Source organism: Homarus americanus, unplaced genomic scaffold (assembly GCF_018991925.1).
Source record: "Homarus americanus isolate GMGI-L3 unplaced genomic scaffold, GMGI_Hamer_2.0 scaffold19318, whole genome shotgun sequence".
NCBI lineage: Eukaryota > Metazoa > Arthropoda > Malacostraca > Decapoda > Nephropidae > Homarus > Homarus americanus.
The window spans coordinates 2819241-2838757 of NW_024732238.1; the positions used below are offsets into that span (position 1 = coordinate 2819241).

The 19517-nt window shown below is 39.0% G+C and overlaps 1 protein-coding gene across 1 annotated transcript; it reads right to left on the minus strand.

Annotated features, from left to right (window-relative positions):
* Positions 1 to 6905: 6905 nt before the first annotated feature.
* Positions 6906 to 17834, minus strand: LOC121868305 (integrator complex subunit 1-like). The gene is made up of 8 exons (XM_042368771.1): positions 17519 to 17834; positions 16080 to 16255; positions 11712 to 14981; positions 10717 to 10887; positions 10455 to 10577; positions 10129 to 10230; positions 9322 to 9441; positions 6906 to 9124 (listed from the first exon to the last, which is right to left on the minus strand). Exons 1-8 carry the CDS (start codon positions 17667 to 17669, stop codon positions 6947 to 6949), a joined length of 6291 nt encoding a protein of 2096 aa, XP_042224705.1. The 5' UTR covers positions 17670 to 17834; the 3' UTR covers positions 6906 to 6946.
* Between the last annotated feature and the right edge of the window lie 1683 nt (positions 17835 to 19517).

Here is a 19517-nt window from a genome sequence, read left to right on the forward strand (position 1 = left end):
CATCTGGTGAAAAATTATTTATAGCTTTAAAGATCCTATGAGAGAGAGAGAGAGAGAGAGAGAGAGAGAGAGAGAGAGAGAGAGTGTGTGTGTGTGTGTGTGTGCCCTTGTTTAGTATATTGTAGGTGCAGTAGCGTATCACCCTAATAAGAGGCCACCAGACAAGGGAGGTCCGGGAGCATCTGGCCTCCCTGCACTCTGTTAATTACGCTCCTGTCTGGGCGTTTGAGAGCCATCTGATGTTTACCTCCTCGCTAGAGAGGATGTGTAATAAAGCTTTAAGGACGATGGTTTAAAATGGATGGTGGTTTGACCCTTTGAGGACGATAGCTAAACCCTTTGAGGACAATGGATAGTTTATATCATCGTATCATCGTCCTTAATAGGTTAAAACGTCGTCCTCAAAGGATTAAAGCAACGTTGAAAATGTATATTTTATGTATGTTTTCTGATCTGCCTAAAGGCATTAGTAGTAGCATTAGTAAACATGATTTTTTTTGTGACAAGAGGTACCGGTATGGCCAGCATAAGGGCAGAACTAGACAATGTGATATACAGTAGTTGTGGCCAGTATTAGGCTAGGATACAGACACATCTGGCAAGTTAGTAACGCTGTACCCATACCGGAACACTCAGCATGTAAACTTTGTGATAAACCTTTAAAGCATACACTTGAACTCTATATTATTGAATGTGACACTGTCAAAGACTTCAGGCCACCTGGCTTATTGTATCATGAACTTTGTAATTACTACATTGAATCAGGGGTGCTTGAGGACATTCTTGCTGTTTATCCAAAATTTACTAGCCCACACTGATTAGTCTTCAATTAGAATATGACGTCCAATGTATATGAACCACTGTCCTGCATGGCAGTGAACAGTGACATCATCCACATGACTCTGACCTAAATATACTGCTAATGAATATGATGTATTTCTTTGTGTACGAACCTCTGTCCTGCATGGCAGTGAGCAGTGACATCAACCCACATGAATTTGACCTATATATACTGTTAATAAATATGATCTATTCCTTTGTGTATGAACCTCTGTCCTGCGTGGCAGTGAGAAGTGATACCACCCTCAGTGTCAAGACCTGACTGAATTTCTCAGAATAGGCAAACTGTACTCCAAGCTTTGTCAATAAATTTGATAAACTAAAAAAAACTACCTAAAAGCATTTTACAGCTCAATGCTTGCCCTTCATTACTGATCACCCAAGGATTAAACAATATTGTTTTTTTTAATGGTGTATGATTATATATTAGAGATTACTCCTGTATCAACTGGAATAAGTTAAATGCGCCACTGTATAACCCCGATCATTTTTCGTATAGCCGGAAGGAACACTGAATGCTTAAGACTCGCCACAACATATTCTGGCGTCGGTCACTCGAGTCACAAGTTAAACAAAGCTAGACAGATGATTGACGTAACCTTTTGTCTTCTGTCACTTTCAAACACAAGTTTTTTGGGTCGACTAAAACGTCACTTCATTTTGAAATGTAATATTTGAAGAAGTGGGAACCTGCAAGATGGAATATAATGGTGAATTTGAGACACATATATGTGACTGTATGACACATATACTGTAAGTGACTGTATAATGAACTGTACTGTACATAAGGATTGTAAGACAGATATGAGTGACTGTATAACGCATACAATGAATGAATGAATGAATTTGAAACAATGAAAAAGTGATGAGTCATATATATATATATATATATATATATATATATATATATATATATATATATATATATATATATATATATATATATATATATATATATATATATATATATATATATATATATATATATATGCAAGTAAATCACTGTAGGTGCGCGTGATCTAGGTATATGCTGGTTATCATATATATATATATATATATATATATATATATATATATATATATATATATATATATATATATATATATATATATATATATAATAATAATAATAATAATAATTAACGGTTTATTGAAAGAGCTTGGCAGCCAGAAGGCTGAAAATATAAAATATATGTGTGTGTGTGTGTGTGTGTGTGTGTGTGTGTGTGTGTGTGTGTGTGTGTGTGCAAGTAAATCACTTTAGGTGCGCGTGATCCAAGTATATGCTGATAACCACAAGGAAACAAGAAAACACGAAGTTCCCAAACGCTTTCATGTAATTCACATCTTCTGGGATGAGTACAGAGTACAGACTAAGGAGTAGTAATATTTGACAAGGCTAATATATTATATATTAGCCTACTGTATATATTATATATACAGTAGAGGAGAGTGAGATCAAGTCCCAAGGGGACAGCAGGTGTCATAAGAACATAAGAAAATAAGGAGTCTGCAATAGGCCGGTTGGCCTGTGCAAGGCAGCTCCTGTCGAGAGTTACTACCACTCTCTATCATCCATGAATCTATCTAGCCTCCTTTTGAAACTTTCCAGAGTTCCCGCACTTACTACAAAGTTGCTAAGCTTGTTCCACTCGTCCACCACCCTATTTGTGAACCAGTTTCTTCCTATCTCTCTCCTAAACCTAAACTTATACAACTTGAATCCGTTGCTCCGAGTCCTATCCTGCTCGGATATTATAAGAACTTTATCTATATCCCCTTTATTGATTCCTTTCACCCACTTAAATACTTCTATCATATCTCCCCGCACTCTTCGTCTTTCTAGGGAATGCAAGTTAAGTTTCTTTAACCTATCCTGATATGGAAGGTTTCTAAGTCCCGGAATCATTTTTGTCATTCTTCGCTGCACCGACTCTAGTGAATTTATATCCATTCTATAATAGGGGCACCAGAACTGAACCGCATAATCGAGGTGCGGCCTGACTAGCGCAAGATATAGTTGCAATAAGACCTCTGCACTCATGTTACTTAATTTGGTCTTAATTTGGTAAATGAAAAGAGTTACAGCATCAATCTCGTTTTTTTTTGTCAGACCTCGTGTGTGTGTGTGTGTGTGTGTGTGTGTGCGCGTACTATTTCTCCAATATACCGTAAAAAGGGTTTTACCTAAGGTAAAAGAGACCAGCTGACCGATCGTCATTTGTTTAAGTTAGTCAAATGTCATGTCAATAATATCCACAACTTGATGCGGTTGCTGTCGTCTGTCAGTCATTAATGGGGCCAAGGTGAAATGTGGAGACACTGCCGTTAATAGGGAGGGTTAATAGGGGTATTGACGTAGGGTAATGGAGTGAAAGAGGCAGATAATAACAGGGTAAGTAAATGGAATAGCATTGGAGGTGAAGGTGAATATAATAGGGTTATAATGGGTGTGAAGGGAGAGATGATGGTTTCAATAGGGTGAAATAAAATAAAATGGAGTGGAAATATTTTCACTCTCCTAATTAAACTAAGGAAAACTTCTTATATAAAACTTTCTAATACACATGAAAAGTTTTGTCACAATCCTCATTAATATCAAGAGATTTGCTTCATCACCTATATAAATTTCTTTTTGGCATCGATTTCATCTTTTACATAATCCAATTTGAGCTTTGTTTTACATACATTTGATATCTTTAATAAACCACAATGTAATTTAATTCTTAAATATACAAACAAAAAACTTGCTTTATTCACTTAATTAGTTCTAACTTTTTCGCGTATATAAACAATATGGAACTTTCTTATTATATAAACCAACTGCAACTTTCAAACTCTTACATAAATTACCAATAAAGTATTTTTCCTAAACACACTGATAGTATTTTATTCTCAAGTGAGTGTACAGGATATGTTGTTCTCGGCAAGATCCTTAAAGCGCCGCTGGAGTACGTCACCACACTGGAGAGTCACCAGTCACCTTATGGGACACTGGCTGGGAAGAGCGACGCCAAGCTGTACTGTACAGTTATAGTGTTTCTAATATATATTAACACATACCTATTGTATAAACTGTGTGTGTGTGTGTGTGGTGTTCCGTATAAGAGTGACTACGGTATATGAATCTGCCTCTCCGGGGTTTAAGAACTTATAAAATTAAGCAACACAGACTAAGACAAGAGACTTGTATAGTTACCAAGACGACCAGAAGACGACTCCGCCCAGCTGTCTTAGAACTTCTTGTTTTGGCGACTCAAGGTGGTTCCTGCGCGGGAAGATGCGTCCACGGTCCTTCACACTCCTCTGCCAGGAACAAACTATATCTTTAGGCGATCGGTCACGTCTCTGTTACTTTTCTCTTTCTTTCATCCTCTTCACCAAATGATCAGCTCGTTAGCCGCTAGGGCGATCGGTCACGTCTCTGTTATGCACTGTTGGCAAGTACTGGGTATGCACCGGCTCTTGAATGAAGACAGTGGCAATGAGTTATCTTCCAAGACTTATAGGGATTTTGTGTGTTAGTATCATCCTAATCTAATCTAACTTATCTTAACCTAACCAAATATTACTTAATTTATTGCAAACAAACCTAACTTATCCTAATCTAACCAAACCCATCTAACATATCCTAATCTATCCTAACCTTAACTACCTAAGCTAACCTATCCTAATCTATCCTCACCTAACATATCCTAATCTAACCTAACCTAATCAATATACTAGGTTAGTATTCCTAATAATCCTGAAATCCAATTATTCTTATGATTTTTTGCGAATATTCTATAACGTATTTTTTTCTCAAAATCTGACTAAAGATCCATTATGTGAACTTTTTGTTATTAAAATTTCTACGTCTAAGGTTAATTTCTTTAATATAACTCTGTCCAGAATTAGCGACATGGTAATTATCCTATGCATAGATATTATTATTATTATTATTATTATTATTATTATTATTATTATTATCATTACCACCAACTGAATCTCGAGAATTTTCTTTGCAATCAATATATCAAACAATTCTACGACACTACTTCTATGAAATTTCCCGCGCAAACGACCTATATTACTATTATTGTTGTTGTTAATTGTTATTGTTGTTGTTAATTGTTATTGTTATTGTAAGCCATTTAATTAAAGTGATACTCAGTTGGTCTGTTTAATACTACGGTAACAACTTTAAACTCATTCAAAGTCATTTAAACTCATTCATCACAGTATTTACGTTCGTTTTCTTTGATGTAATTAAAGAAAATGAAAGTATTTTACGGGGAGACTTTTCTACTTTTACTTTTTATTGTGGTTGAACGATATAACAATTATTCTACTTTACTGCACACCAATGGGTAAATATTCGTCCAGTGGATGTTTTAAGGTTTTGATATGTGAATAGTTTTTTCTTTTTTTACGTTTTTCGGTGTGTTGTACTCAAATCTGACATTACTTTTACTTTTTTCTTTTATCCTCTTCACCACTGATCGGCAAGTTAAAACTTAAAATGCTAATTTGCACAAAAATGGAGGTCAAATTTGACCAAAATTAAAAACAAAAACTGTTCTCATACCAAAGGAACCAACCAACCTACCTAACCTAACCTACAAGGAGGAGGAAAGGAAGAGACAACTGACTTAAGCGAGGAGTATAACCTCAGGTAAACATGGCGGGAACCTGCGTACAGCCAATGGACGAATATTAACGCACCAGGGTTCCCAAATCTGGGGTCTTCCCCAATTAGTGAGAAATATGCTTAGTTGGAAAGCGAGACTTTTGGTTGTTTTTTATTTGAGGGGTTTGTCGGGTCAAAGATATGCACAACTATTTCTTATTTTGGAGACAAGCATTGAAGAATTGCGTCTCGGTGATAATTTAAAAATCCACCCTGGGCCTTTGGCTCAGTCAGTGCTTCTGACCCTCTCTCACTTCCTGTGCCCACCTTGAAAACTTTTGAGCCACTGCCGAGGTCTGGCAGCTGTTAGGCTTAGTAAAACAACCTGTGTCGAAGGCCACCAAGAGGTTTAAGTTCACTCTTATTATTTTCTTGATTACTCTAATACTTTCCTAACCTGATCTAACAGCTTCAAACACCTGTAGTTACCACATTCCCTTGAGTATTCAATATCACACTTTTCAGCTAGTTATATTTGAGAACATATTTTTCCAAAATATCTTGTTCTTTGTTTCAATCTTTCCAATACAGCTAAGAAGACAAAAGGCTTGTTTGTGGATAACGCCTGGCACTTGAAACAATGGAAAGCAGTACTGTACAGTACGTACTGTATAGTGAAATGCTAAATCTTTGTTAAGTGACGAACAAAGGCTGGGAGTGTGTTGACCTTCTGGATCAGACTATTCTGCTCAACAGGATATATTGAAGGACATTAAGCATTCCAGCTCAGTAAAGGTGTGAGGAGTGTCTCATATTATGGTGTGGGTGGCTTAAAATATTTTTGGAGAAAGAAAAAACCATGAAAAAATGGAGTACACTTCACATGTGAGAATCTGGAGAAGTGATTTAACAAATTCAGATTTTTTTACATGCAGGACAGTGGGGGACAACACACTAATAAAGTGATAAAAGACTTAGTGTTCCAGTGATTATTTCAAGGAATGGCAAAGAAGATTACCCGTTCTAAATCTGACGGAGAATTTGTGGTGTGTTATGAAGAGGAAAGAGCTCAATCTAGACAATAGTAGTCTTTCTTCTAGGCTGAAGGTGACCATTTAAAGATCTGGGAAAAGCTACCACTGAAGTGTTACAACACCTGATACATACTCTCCCAGGATACTAATATTAAAGTAACAAGTGAAATATAATCATCCTCTGATTTTTATTATCTTAAGATTTACATGCATGTTTTATCATACCATGATGCACTTACACCTCTTCATATTACTTTCTCATAACTACTCTCACAGGACAAGTAACTGTTTTAACTTGTTTCTTGGTCATCCACACAATTCTAGCATTTTATTTTAAAGTTGCTCTAGTTTCTGACATTAGCAGGAGCAGATAAGTACTTTACAACTTAAAAGCATGAATGGTATGAGCAATTAATAGCCTCTTTGAATAAAAAATTTTATTACATGAATTAAGGAAATATAATTATGCCCCTGTGTGGAGATGTAGTAAAGTGAGAGCTTCACTAAGTGAACCAGTAGCATTGGAAGAAGCTGTTAAAGTAGAAACAAATGCTGCAGTCAACAAATCAGCAGCTTGGTTATGCAAAAGTAAAATAACTTCAGGAAGGTGTTCTAAGGCAGTTTCTACAACAGCACTGTCTTCACTCCTGAGGGCAGAAAATACAGCCTGGCCAACACGACCACCTAAAGCAGGACGTTGATGTAGTAAACGAGAGACTAATTCCCAGCAGAGACAACGAACCTCTCGGTGTTCACTGACAATACCTTCACAAAATGTGTGGGTGAAAGATGGTAAGGCAGCATTAACCCAACGGTCTGGAAGGTCAATGACTTTCCTAAGGATGTCTAACTGATCCTCAGGCAATCCTGAAGCTTCAAGTCTAGCTTGCAGTTCCCCAACCTGTGCCATTATCCATGGTGGTGGCAATGGGCCATGAGAACCCCCAACCGGCAAACTGGGATCAGAACCAAACTGCTGATTTGAAGCCGACTCTTTAGGTTGATCCATACCACGAGCTGCAGCAATGGCAGCCAAGGAACGAACAGCAGCAATATCAGGGTGATGCATCTGCAGGGTGGCGAGTAAGTTTGAGTGAGAGCAAAGGTAAGTTCCAGCTGGGCCACCCTGACACCCAACCCACTCCATTAAGAGATGAGAAAATCTAACCAATAAATGGCCCAACTCATGAGTTCTAGGATGAGCCTTAAACAAAGCCATAAAACTGTCTAAAGTGGGAGTTAATGCTTTATGGTGCTGAGGGGCAAACAGAAGTGGTTGAAGGAGCTCCAGCACTCCCAATATCATTGAAAATAACTCCAAGTAATTCCTTGCCCGTAATGCTGTCAGCTGAAGATGGTTTGTGCCTTTCAGAGAAGCAGCTAGCAAAGGAAGATGGCGTAATACAATCAGAGGATGAGATGCAGCTTGTTTTCGAACTGCAGACTCCAAATCACACATACGCCGGCGAAAATTTCTGTCTGGCTCAGGTGCAGCTAGCATAGTAAGGAGCGTGTGTAATGCAACATCTGCCCCACTTTCCTGAGCTGTGCCTCCGCATGCACCAGCTGATACAACCCTGTTAATGGTACCTGGTGTCAAGTATGAAATTATTCTTGGCATCCTTAAGTACAGGTGGTACAACAGGTGTCCAGCTGCTTGGCCCATTGAACCTGATTCATGAGAAATCTTAGCTAGATGCTCAGCCAAGGCTTGAATTGAGACAGGTGAATCATCCAAAGAGTGAAGTAGCAAAGGTAAATGTGTTTCTAAAGTTACTGTACCACGTCCAGCTTCTAAGGCTGCTTGGCACTCTGCAATCATGTACTGAGATATGTGGACAACTTCCGAGACACTGAAATTTAACAATGTTTCTCGGGGTGCATGGCGAGGTGTACGACGTTCCCTACCTTGCCATAACTTGGGCACATGCAACACAGCCCAAACAAATCCTAAAACCGCTGCAGAATCTAAAGTTGGGCAGTGAACACGCAGAAGTGCACGAACACAGTGTTCTAGTGTATCCCATCGTGCCTGGTGTGTGAAAGCTGCCAAAAGATATGCCTGGCTATAACCTCCCTCCTTTCGTTCAATACCGCGCTTTTTGAAAAGTAAAATTTGCTGTAGCTGATCAGAGCCCTTCTCTAACTCTGGATCCAACACTTGTAACCAGTCTAACAAGAGAGCAGTTGGTGGACTGGTCCCAGCTGCAGCCTCTTGATCGTGCTTCACTGAGATACTGGACAATAAGAGTTGTGACAGAGCACCAACTGCAGGTGCCATCTTGCCACCCTTCATGGCACATCCCACAACATGACATATCTCCTTTTCTAACTGATTAGGCTTTGTGTTGGCCAGATGAACCAAGACTGCTTGAGTTGAGGATACATCTACTTCCACTTCAGGTTCTATTTTCTTTACTTCTTGACATTGGATTTCTTCAATATTGAATGCCTGAAGAACATGTGTCAAGGGAGACTTCCTATTAGGTGCCATTCTCAGGATAATGGCAACCAGCTGGCATGTGCGGCCATACAGGTTTTCACATCCTTTCTTATTGTCCAAGCTCTTCAGCAAACGGAACAGTGATGCTGAGTGGACGTAGTGGTCATGTAGCCCAGCCACAAAAGTTGGAGCATGTTGCTGAAATATATATAACATTGTCTTTATTATTAAGTGTATGTTAAGCTTTATTAAATTTCACACAAAATCAATAAATTACTAAGACAGTCAGATTCTTGGGATTACTTCTCAGCTTATCTAATTACATAATTACATGTCACAAAAATAACCTCAAATATCATATTGCACTTAAAAAAAGAAAAGGAAAAAGGACATACCGGTGAGTGCATGATGGCATTGAGACTACTGAGGAATTCATTTATGTAAGGACCTTCTGGGTCCTGTCTACTAATTTCCCTGCTAAAATGGCGCTGCAATACACGCATTGTATCTTGGACCTGAAAGGGAGAAATTAAAGTAAGCTATACTGTACCGTAGAGTACAGAAATCCAAGTACAGTATTCAACTCTAAAATCCCAATTAAGACTAACAGTGATTTATACAGTACAGCACATGAGTCACCTGAGTCACTGTATTAGTTACAAAAAAGGTTTAGTTGTTACATTGTTATTTTTCCAACATAGATGTCATGATCGTGCACTGGGTGTATTCAAGCAGTGTTGTATGCAGTGCAGTACAGTATAGTGTTGACAGTAAATAAAGTTAGTCAGTCTCTTGATGTACAATTTTCAAATCACACAAACTGCAACATATTACTTTTATTTATTCAATCATGTTTCCTTTATAAAACAATCAGCTAGTAAGTGCTTTGAAATCAAAACTTGAGACAATGAATGTGTAGGTGAAGTTATGTCTGTAGACATAACTGGATGATGGCCTAACTGCCTCATATTCTGCAAAAATGGTCTGTACCGAGTCACGTACCTAAACGACCAATGAACAATTCTTAGTCACCTTTGTTAATATCGGATTGCTACACACAGACGTGGAGTACATCTAAAATACTTATCAATTAATAGTATAAATGAGACTCATTCTTCATGTGCAAGAACATATCAGTTATTTATAGGTTTCTTTTTATTGCAGCATGTCTGAACAATAAATATACTGTACCATCAACTTGCCTGTTTCTTGTGCTCTCGGTGAAGAACTTCAATGGTGAAACACTGTAGCACAAAAGACTGCACTTCACTCTTGCTTAATTCTGTATGCAGTGGCTGTGACACCTATAAAAATTTTAATGTTTCAATCTGCATATCAATACCTGAGCTCATATTACTCAAAACTAACTCACTACAACCTAATGCAACTTTACTTTGAAAAAAAAAACATAATGCAGTTTCCCTAAACATATACGTAGATTAATAAAACACATTAAACTGAGTGCAAATTACACTGTTACTTTTCATGTCACATATAATCAGAACAAACTGCAAAACCTGGATCTCACCTTGAGAGGAGTCACCAGTGGGAGAATATGGGGAGGTCGCTCTCCTACTACATCCATATCATCACGTTCGCCAAGTGTCGCAGCAAAGGCATGACCTCCCTTTGCTCCTCGCTGGTGTTGAACCTAAAACAAGACCGCACATCAACACCATTATAAAATTCGGAATATACATCAATATACTGTATACTGTATGACTTTCATTTTTCATCTGATGCTTTAAATAACTATGAATAATTTATCTGCAAAACTTCATCATTATTACCTCAACTAACTGAGCCATGTATGTTTTATGGCTCTTGTCTAACACTGCAGCAGCCACAGCTTCATCATTTGTTTTAACAGCAACATCTAGAGCACACAACAACTTGGTCATGCTTGCCACAGGTATCCCAAAGGACTGTATGAACAGTACCAACTGAGATGGCTCCAAATCCTGGAAGAGATGATTCTTATTAAAATAGTGGAAGGACAATGACCCAGGAATTTTAATATTACAAACCGAGTCAGTTTCATTTTATGTTTTCCACTCATCTAGCATGGTGCTGTATACTGTAGTGCAGCCAGAATCAAGAACGAACACACTCTTCATTCACTCTATCGCTGTAACACAAGTGTCCTATTACAGTACAGAATTATGTTGCCTTCCACAACATTTACACAACTCGCATGCATAAAACCCACATAAACCATTAATACTGTTCTTCAGTAATATTGTGTTGAATTCAAGGATGCAAAAATATTATGCACTGTTCATTATATATCTATTGTACCTAAATACGGTTGGTTTAAAAACAATCCCCCAAGATCCTTTCCGATGTCTTCAAAACCCGTCAACCTCCGCATGTCTACATGTTCTTCGTTCTATCTCTTACTAGGTCTTCCTCACTGCCTCCTACTAATCACCTTTCAATCATACCTTTTTTACCATTCCTTTGCTTCCCATCATCTCAGTAAGTCCATCTTACCAAACCTCTTTCAATTCTGACTGACACTTCCACACCTTGATATTTCAGTAGTATACAGGTATTTTTAATTTTCTATATCCTGTCATCACACTCCACAAATTGTTCTCAAGCACATCATATTTCTCACTTCTAGTTTAATATATCTATTCTTGGCATGACTGAGAAAAACAGCAGTATTATCATAAATTAATGGAAAACACTTCACAATTTTAAATGTTACTGATAAATGTTTAAAACAAATTATGTATCATTCAAGTTAAATATAAGACACAATAACAAGAAAATACTGTACCTTTAAAGCAGCATCAACGAGCTGAGGGACGGTGGATCTTATCATTTTCAGTTTGAGCCAATCTGGAAGGAGGAGAGCTTCCTCTGAGGTGTCTACCAGAAAGGCCTGTGGCATTTCCTCTTGCTCTGGGAACCAAGTAGTTAGTAATTCATGAAAGAGATCAGGACTGTTGTCTGGACCATGAGTCAGGAGAATCACCATAGCATGAACCACAAGTATATGCATGACTGCCTGTTCACCTGATGCCCACTGTACACGCACCTGATCCTGACTCTCTGACCATGTGAAGGATTCTCGCGGTGGCAACCTGACTCCTCGCATGTAGTTTATGAAAATGATCAGTAAGGCTTTGAGGGTGCTGTGGGCATTAGCAAATGGTTGATTTGGACGGTCTGGCATTGGTAATATAGCAGAAATCATGGTGCATCTCTCCACAATCAGTTGTGCCATGTCTTGCACTAATTCTGCCTGATCTTGAAGTGGGTCATCTCTAGTGTGTACAGCCAAAAATCGAATATAAGCACTAACAGCATGGGGGTCAGTTTCAATCTGGCAAGCGGCACGAAGAGCTTGACTGGCAACTCCTTGAACCAGATCAAACCCTGGTAGGTTGGGAAGATGTTGGAGCAGCCAAGCATGTGGTGTATGAGAGTCACCATCTATCTCCATTGGGTCATTGATAGGTGCAACCACTAACTGCAGTCCACGTACAGCTTGTGTGCGGGCCAAAGCTTGTTGTGAACTTAAGCGCCTCAAAAAATATTCTAAAATTTCAACACTGACGCCATCTTCTTGACGGGGTGCACGCAGCAGAGAACGCAAGTGCTGCAGCAGTTGATGATGTCTCGTTGCACCTTCTCCTCCACCACTACCTGTACCAGCTTCACTTAAGAGAAACTCACATAAACACTGAACTGGTAGAACAGAAAAGGCACCTTCACTGCTCTGTACCAGTTCTGCCAACCACGGCATGCTCTGAGAAGCTCCTTGACGCTGAATTATGTCTACCAAGAAGTCAGGACTTCTACTGCGACAGAGCAGATGACCAATTTTGTGGGAAGTATTAAGAGACTTCAGTTGCTCTAACACAATAACAGGAGGTTTACGAGCTGGTCCGGTCGGGTCCATGGTTATCAGCTGACTAAGAAGAAGGCTGTTTTGTTCTGTAATGGTCTTCTGAGCTAAATGAGATTCAAAATCCAAGATGTGCTGACGTTCAATAGCAAAGAGATGTATTTCCTGAGTAGTCATCTCCTCACCTTTCTCTCCAGATGCTAAAGTAGGTGGCGGGAACACAAAAGAATTTGTGATACACATTTCCATGAGTGTACGCAGAGTTGGGTAAGACTCCCACGCCAAGAGCCCAAATACAGAAGGATTATGTGCTGTTATGAGCAGCAACATTATCCATGACTTCCAATACAAATTAGCAATGGCAGTCTTCGGAGGCCGGTACCCTTGAGGCAGAGGAGAATTTTCTGGAGGTATGTAAGGACAAAGGTTGAATATCAGTTCTACAATCTTTATGTCGTCGAGGTGTAACACTTCCATATCATCATTATGAAGAGCTGTGGCTCTCTTAATAAGCTTATCAACTGATTCTAACAAATCTTGAGACTTCATCCACTGGTCCTTCATTACAGCTATCATAAGCATTCGTGTCACAGTTTCTTGTTTCACAGGAATTTCTGAGGTTAATCTGAAGTAGAGTGGTCTGTCATTTTCTGTGGGCCAGTTGTCCTTTATGAAGTATACTTCTGCCTGCTCAAACATAAGAATTTTATGAAGGCTGCGGTTAAACTCTTCCTTGCTTGGGTTGTAACACTTTGGAACCACTCTGTAAAGCCAGTGAATTGCATCTCTCTGTATGGAAGCCACCATTTCCTGATATCGTCTCACCGATTCAGGATCTCTGTGTTCGCCGCGGTACATCTGAGCAGCACTTTCTCTGACCTGTGGAGATATGGCTACAAAAACAGTTAGCACTATAAGGTCTGTGATACTGTGAAACATTCTCTCTTTAAATTCAAAACTCTCTCTGAATGATGGATCCTTACGATCTTTCATGAGTCCTTGACAAAACTTTTGAAACTGCATGTCATGCCGCAAAGCACGTACAATCTCTCGCAAGAGAGCTCTGAGAGCTCTAAGAAAATCTTCTCTGTTACATAGAAGCTCCTGGAACTCCTCTGCCAGTATAATAGCAGCATGTTCTGGTGCAAACTGAAAAATTACAGACAGGATTGACATATTGCTTGGGTTTCTGGCTTGAGATAGTTCATTATACAATGTATGTTTCATGACTGAGGGAATGTTGTCAGCATGGGCAGCAAGAAGTTCCTTCAGGCACGACATGTATTGGTTGATGAGAGGTTTGTGTTTTAAGCGGATACGTATTATGTGGCTGATGCACTCCACATCTAACTGTGAGTGAGTGTTGCAGTTCAGACATAATGACATGAGAAGCTCTGTGGCTGGTCTTTGCAATTTTGGACTCTGCAGCCACATCTCTAGTCTTGGAGCAACGTGCCTTCGCACTTCCAGAATGCCACAAACAGATGACAGAAAACGGATGAAATTACGGGCTACAGCATCAGGGCTCTGGTGTCTCACCCCAAGCTGGTGTTGTACAGCTTCCATCACCATTTCTTCTATGTCTTGCATTGACTCTGCATATCTGTTAGTAACACTAACATCTAGACTCTCTTTACACTCGAGAGACAACTCTGAGTCACCATCACCAGAGTCTGCCCCACCTGAGCCTCCAGACACCGGGGGTGAAGGACAGTCTTGTCGACTCCCCATTCCAAGGTCAGGATAAAGAAGGCTTTTTGGGGGCAACTTTGTCCTAAAGGCTGTGGCAATGTTATCCACAAAGCCTTTACAGTCCTCGTGGTCAACCCACACGCGCTCTCCGAGAGAATCTTCCATGTAAACGCGTACAAATATTTGAGGCCACGATTTTTCTTCTTGGAAGGCCGCCAGAAGAATGTTTGCCGCTAATACAGACACAGCTGCATTTCCCTTTGACTTATAGGTCATTGAATGATCTCTTTTTAAGAGGGAACAGAAAGCTTCCACCACCATTTTTGATCTACTGAACAGATGAGGTTTAACTTTAACCAGATACATTAGAGAGAAACACAGCAAGTTGTCTGGCTTTGTTCTCTGAGAGCGAAGACTCTTGACAGCACCACATAAATACATCTCAGTACTGTCTCCATATTCTTCCCCAGCCTCTATGAAAGGAATAAGATCATTGGGGTCCACCTGTTTAAATAAAAAATAAAATTACTGCATTAGACTTTCATAATAGCATAGCGTAATTAAGCTAAAAAAAAGTCATAGTTGAAGGAGCCGATTAGTTCAGTACATATTAAGTGAAATAAAACAGTACATGTGAAAATTCAAGAATGTAAATAAATACAAAAAACAAAAACAAAACAAGGTTAGCAAGAACAGCTCATTGTTTACATTAAGCCACACTATAAAACTGCCCTCCCATATACAATACATAATATCATTTTCTGCCAAATCAGGAGACGAGGCACTTATTTATCTAGTGCAGCAGAAACATACCAGTAACTGAAGAAAACTGGGAAACGGAGTGTTAATTGTGGTCTAAGAATACAGTATAAAAGTACGAGGGGGGCATTCTCAGTCAGCAACTTTCACTACATTACAGGGATTTGCAAATAAAGAGATATTAACCCTCTCAGCCTCGTGATGCCAACGTGGCGTCCAATGGGCTATTTTCAAATAACTAAAAAACTATTCAGTGAAACTGACTTTACTTGAACTTGGGACGCCATTTGACGGACGTCATTTTCTTTGTGTGGGCCTTATCACCTTCCCTGAGACGGTCTTGGTCATTGTGTGCATGGCAGCTCAGCATGAAGCCAGTGTCGCTCTGGCCTTTAGAGCGAGAGGAGGGTGCGCCGCTCGGCCCTTTAATTATTCCAGGAGTTTTTGTGTTATATTATTTTTCCTTATACCACAATATTCTACAGGCTTTGTTCTTTATTTTGGTATATAAAGTAGTAATTATTAATGAACACCATAATACAAGGAAAATGTGAATGGATATTCGAGATGTTACTAATCATTTTCCTACTTTTTCAACTTACTCGAAAAAAAGTGGCTTAAATTTTACGAATTTTAAATTTTTTATGATTTCATACAATTTTTCAGGCTATTTTATGCTAGAAAAGACCCCATTACAATTAACAAAACAATTCCATGGCAGTGAAATGAGCTTCGAGGCAGAGAGGGCTAAGCAAGAAATTAATTACAATACTTTATTCTTTCTTATTAAGTCTAACTGTAAATCTATCAAGATGCTGTACAGTATACAGACTCAATCAATACCTCTGTTGCTCCAGTTTCCCATTCCTCACTGAGTAAGTTGACCATGTCTACAGAAGTCGGCTTTGATACACCAGGTCGCACAACACCAGGTCCACCTCCAAATCCTGCCTTGGGCTTCTTCCCTAGCATGCCAGATGTCCCAGTTCCTCCATCTCGAACTCTGTCGCCAGAGCCTCCTGAAAATAATCAACAAGGTTTTATGGTATCGGTACTGTACTATTTATTTAACAGAAGCGTTAATGTAGATGAAATGTCTGTCTCTTGATGGGCTCATAAAGAAGTCAGGGCAAGAGCTCAGCAAGCTCCTTCAGTGATGGAAAATCATGTTAGGATGAAAACATCATAAAACCAAAAGTAGAAAAGTTGTAATTCCTCCACTTGTTTTGATTGTTCAAGAGATTAGAAAAAAGCTTAGATGTACAGAAAACTTGTCTAAAATGGCTCTTTCTTTGGTGTCCAATATTTAAAGTTTTACGACTCAAAAGTAGGAAAGTTGAAATTCCTCCAAGTCAGCGATTCAGAGTATTACCCGTTCTTAACCTAAATAAAATATGGTAATTATTTGGTATTACAGACAACTCGATTTTGACCTAAAAACATTTTTCTGGTGTATTTTGGTGTTTTCTTTGAATAACACCTTTATTTCCTTGAGAAAATAGACATGTACTAAACTAAATGAACTTGGAGCATTGTGGGTGTGCGTGGGTAGCTTGACAGGAAGCAAAATGCACATCGGCTATTGGTCAGTTACTACTTGCCACGTGGTGATTGGTCAACGGTTGGGGGATTTTTTTTTTTTTTCAACAGTTGGTTAATATATAGGACTAACCCATGAGCAAGTTATTTTTATTACTATTTATTTTCTTACAATATTTTCATTAGTGAGTTCTGATATGATAATCATTTATTGTGGAACCCGCCAACACAGCAAATCACTCCGCCGCCCAGGGTGCATAGCGCCGATGCAGCCGTATCATCTTGCATCCAGAAAATGCCTCAAATTTCACCATATTATATTAAGTTCTTTCTGTTTAATATACTGGGGGGTCCGTATAAGGTAGTTAGGTTTGTTAGGTAAGGTTGGTTAGGTATATTTTTCATATCCACAAATGTTAAGTAACGTTTATTTTTAAAATATCCAGTTTTCAACATATTTACACAAACTACAACAGTGTCCACTATAATATAAAAGTAAAAATCCGGTGTTTTCATAATTTTTAAAAATAAATTTCGCTCACTGGTTAGTCCCATATAATTACCTCTATTTATATAACAAACGAGTAGACAGCAATAACGAATATCCTTAAATATATGACATCAACATTAAATTAAATTATACAGGTTTGATCAGTTCATTATCTCTCACATAAATGATCCAATGTAGTGATCACTGTTGATATAATTTTTACCATATAGTGTGTACGATATTTTCCACTTACCAGATGTTTTACTTGGGGCAAAAGACGACCCATGACTGGAGGTTTTATCACTCTGGGCGTCACCTCTCCCAGACTTGTTCCCGAGGGTGATGAGGTTACCTGGGAGTGGCATGTTCTTGGGCTTAGTTCCACGGGGGCCTTTACGATCCATTTCACTACAATTTGTTGATTACTTGATAAAACTGAATCACGGAACTTCCTTGTGACCTCTTGTGTTATGTCAGCCTTGAGGTAATGTTATAAGTTGTCAAGGCATCACCACCAGTCCTCCACCACCACCGCCTCGACTCTCTATGATAAAGGTAAACAAAACGCTGAGCTGAGCCAAGGATCATAAGGATAATACAATAAAAGTAATGATAAAAACAGAAGTTATTAATTAAAACTACTACTACTACTACTACAGATGATAATACTACTGCTAATAATACTACTAATACTATAGATGATAATAATTCTGCTACTACTACTACTACAGATGATAATACTACTGCTAATACTACTACTAATACTACAGATGATAATAATTCTGCTATTACTACTAATGATAAGAATAACTGGAACAAGTCACCTAACCACATCAAAAGCAATGTTATCAAACACTTCAAAGCTACAACTAAAAATACATAACGGATGAAAACTACAATAAAAGTTGATTGCGTATAAACTGGAACGGGGTGGTAATATCGACAATATTTACCTAGATTTTGCCAAGGCTTAGACAGTGTGCCCCACGAAAGGCTGAAAATCAAACTGGAAGGGTACGGAATTCGGGGAAATGTCCTCGCGTGGATGGAAGACTTTCTACATGACCGCAAGCAGTGTTGTGATTAAAGGCACGAAATCATCATCCGTACCTGTCACAAGCGGGGTACCACAGGGCAGTGTATTGGGCCCGCTGTTGTTTGTTTGTTTGTTTCATAAATGACATGCCTGACGTTGTACACTCCTCCATACAAATGTTTGCCGATGACGCCAAGTTATTTCTGGAAATCAAGAACCAAGCGGACTGTGAAGAACTGCAGAAGGATCTCTGTGAGCTCCAAGAATGGTCAAAGAAATGGCTGCTGAGATTCAATGTCACGAAGTGTAAGAGGATGCACCTGGGGCGTACCAACGGTAAGGAGGCGTATCACATGTCCCAACGGGATGAAGAAACTGCACTATTTGAGACTGAATGTAAGAAGGACCTAGGTGTGTATGTTGACAATGAGCTGAAGTTCTCGGGCCATTGCGAGAAGAAGGTAAATCAGACAAATAAATTATTGGGTCTTATAAGAAAGCCGTTCAGATATCTAGACGGTCCGTCCCTCGTAACGATCTTCAAGAGTGAAGTGCTTCGAAGACCTCACCCCGCCGTGACCACCCTCTTTCTACCTACTGCCACCAGCGAGCAACACCTTCTCCCTCACTCCCGCCGGCGACTATGCCGCCCTACAAGCAGCGTGTCTTCCTCTGAGCACCCTCACCAACCAACTCTCTACTCAACGCTTGTAACCATGCTGCCTTCCCAGCGAAAAGCTGCATTGTACACCCAATACAATATGTATACAGAGAGCACATTGTGAGTTTCCTTTCTCCAACCCATCCTGAGTGTGAACCAATATCTCATAACCCCACAATCTTTCCTCACATCACTTAATGGTGTTGGTGCAACCGGACTTTATAAAAAAAATTAATTAAAATACTGAAATGGAATTTGAAATGTGCTTCAGTGAACAGATGACTTTTCCATTTGAGATTTATTTTTACATTGCTTCCCATCTGGACTTCTTTCCATACAGGTGTTTTTTCTTGCCGTTGAGAACGATGTGGGCTGGGTTGTTCATTGTTTTTATCATTTGCACAATATGTTGCACATATAATAAGCTAATAAAACAATAATATGTTAATAAAATCAATAATTATTAGAAAATAAAGAAATAGTTTTTTGCAGAATTGTTCTACGTAAGAGGAAAAAAAATAGTACTAACTTAAAATAGCTACCCCAGAACAACGA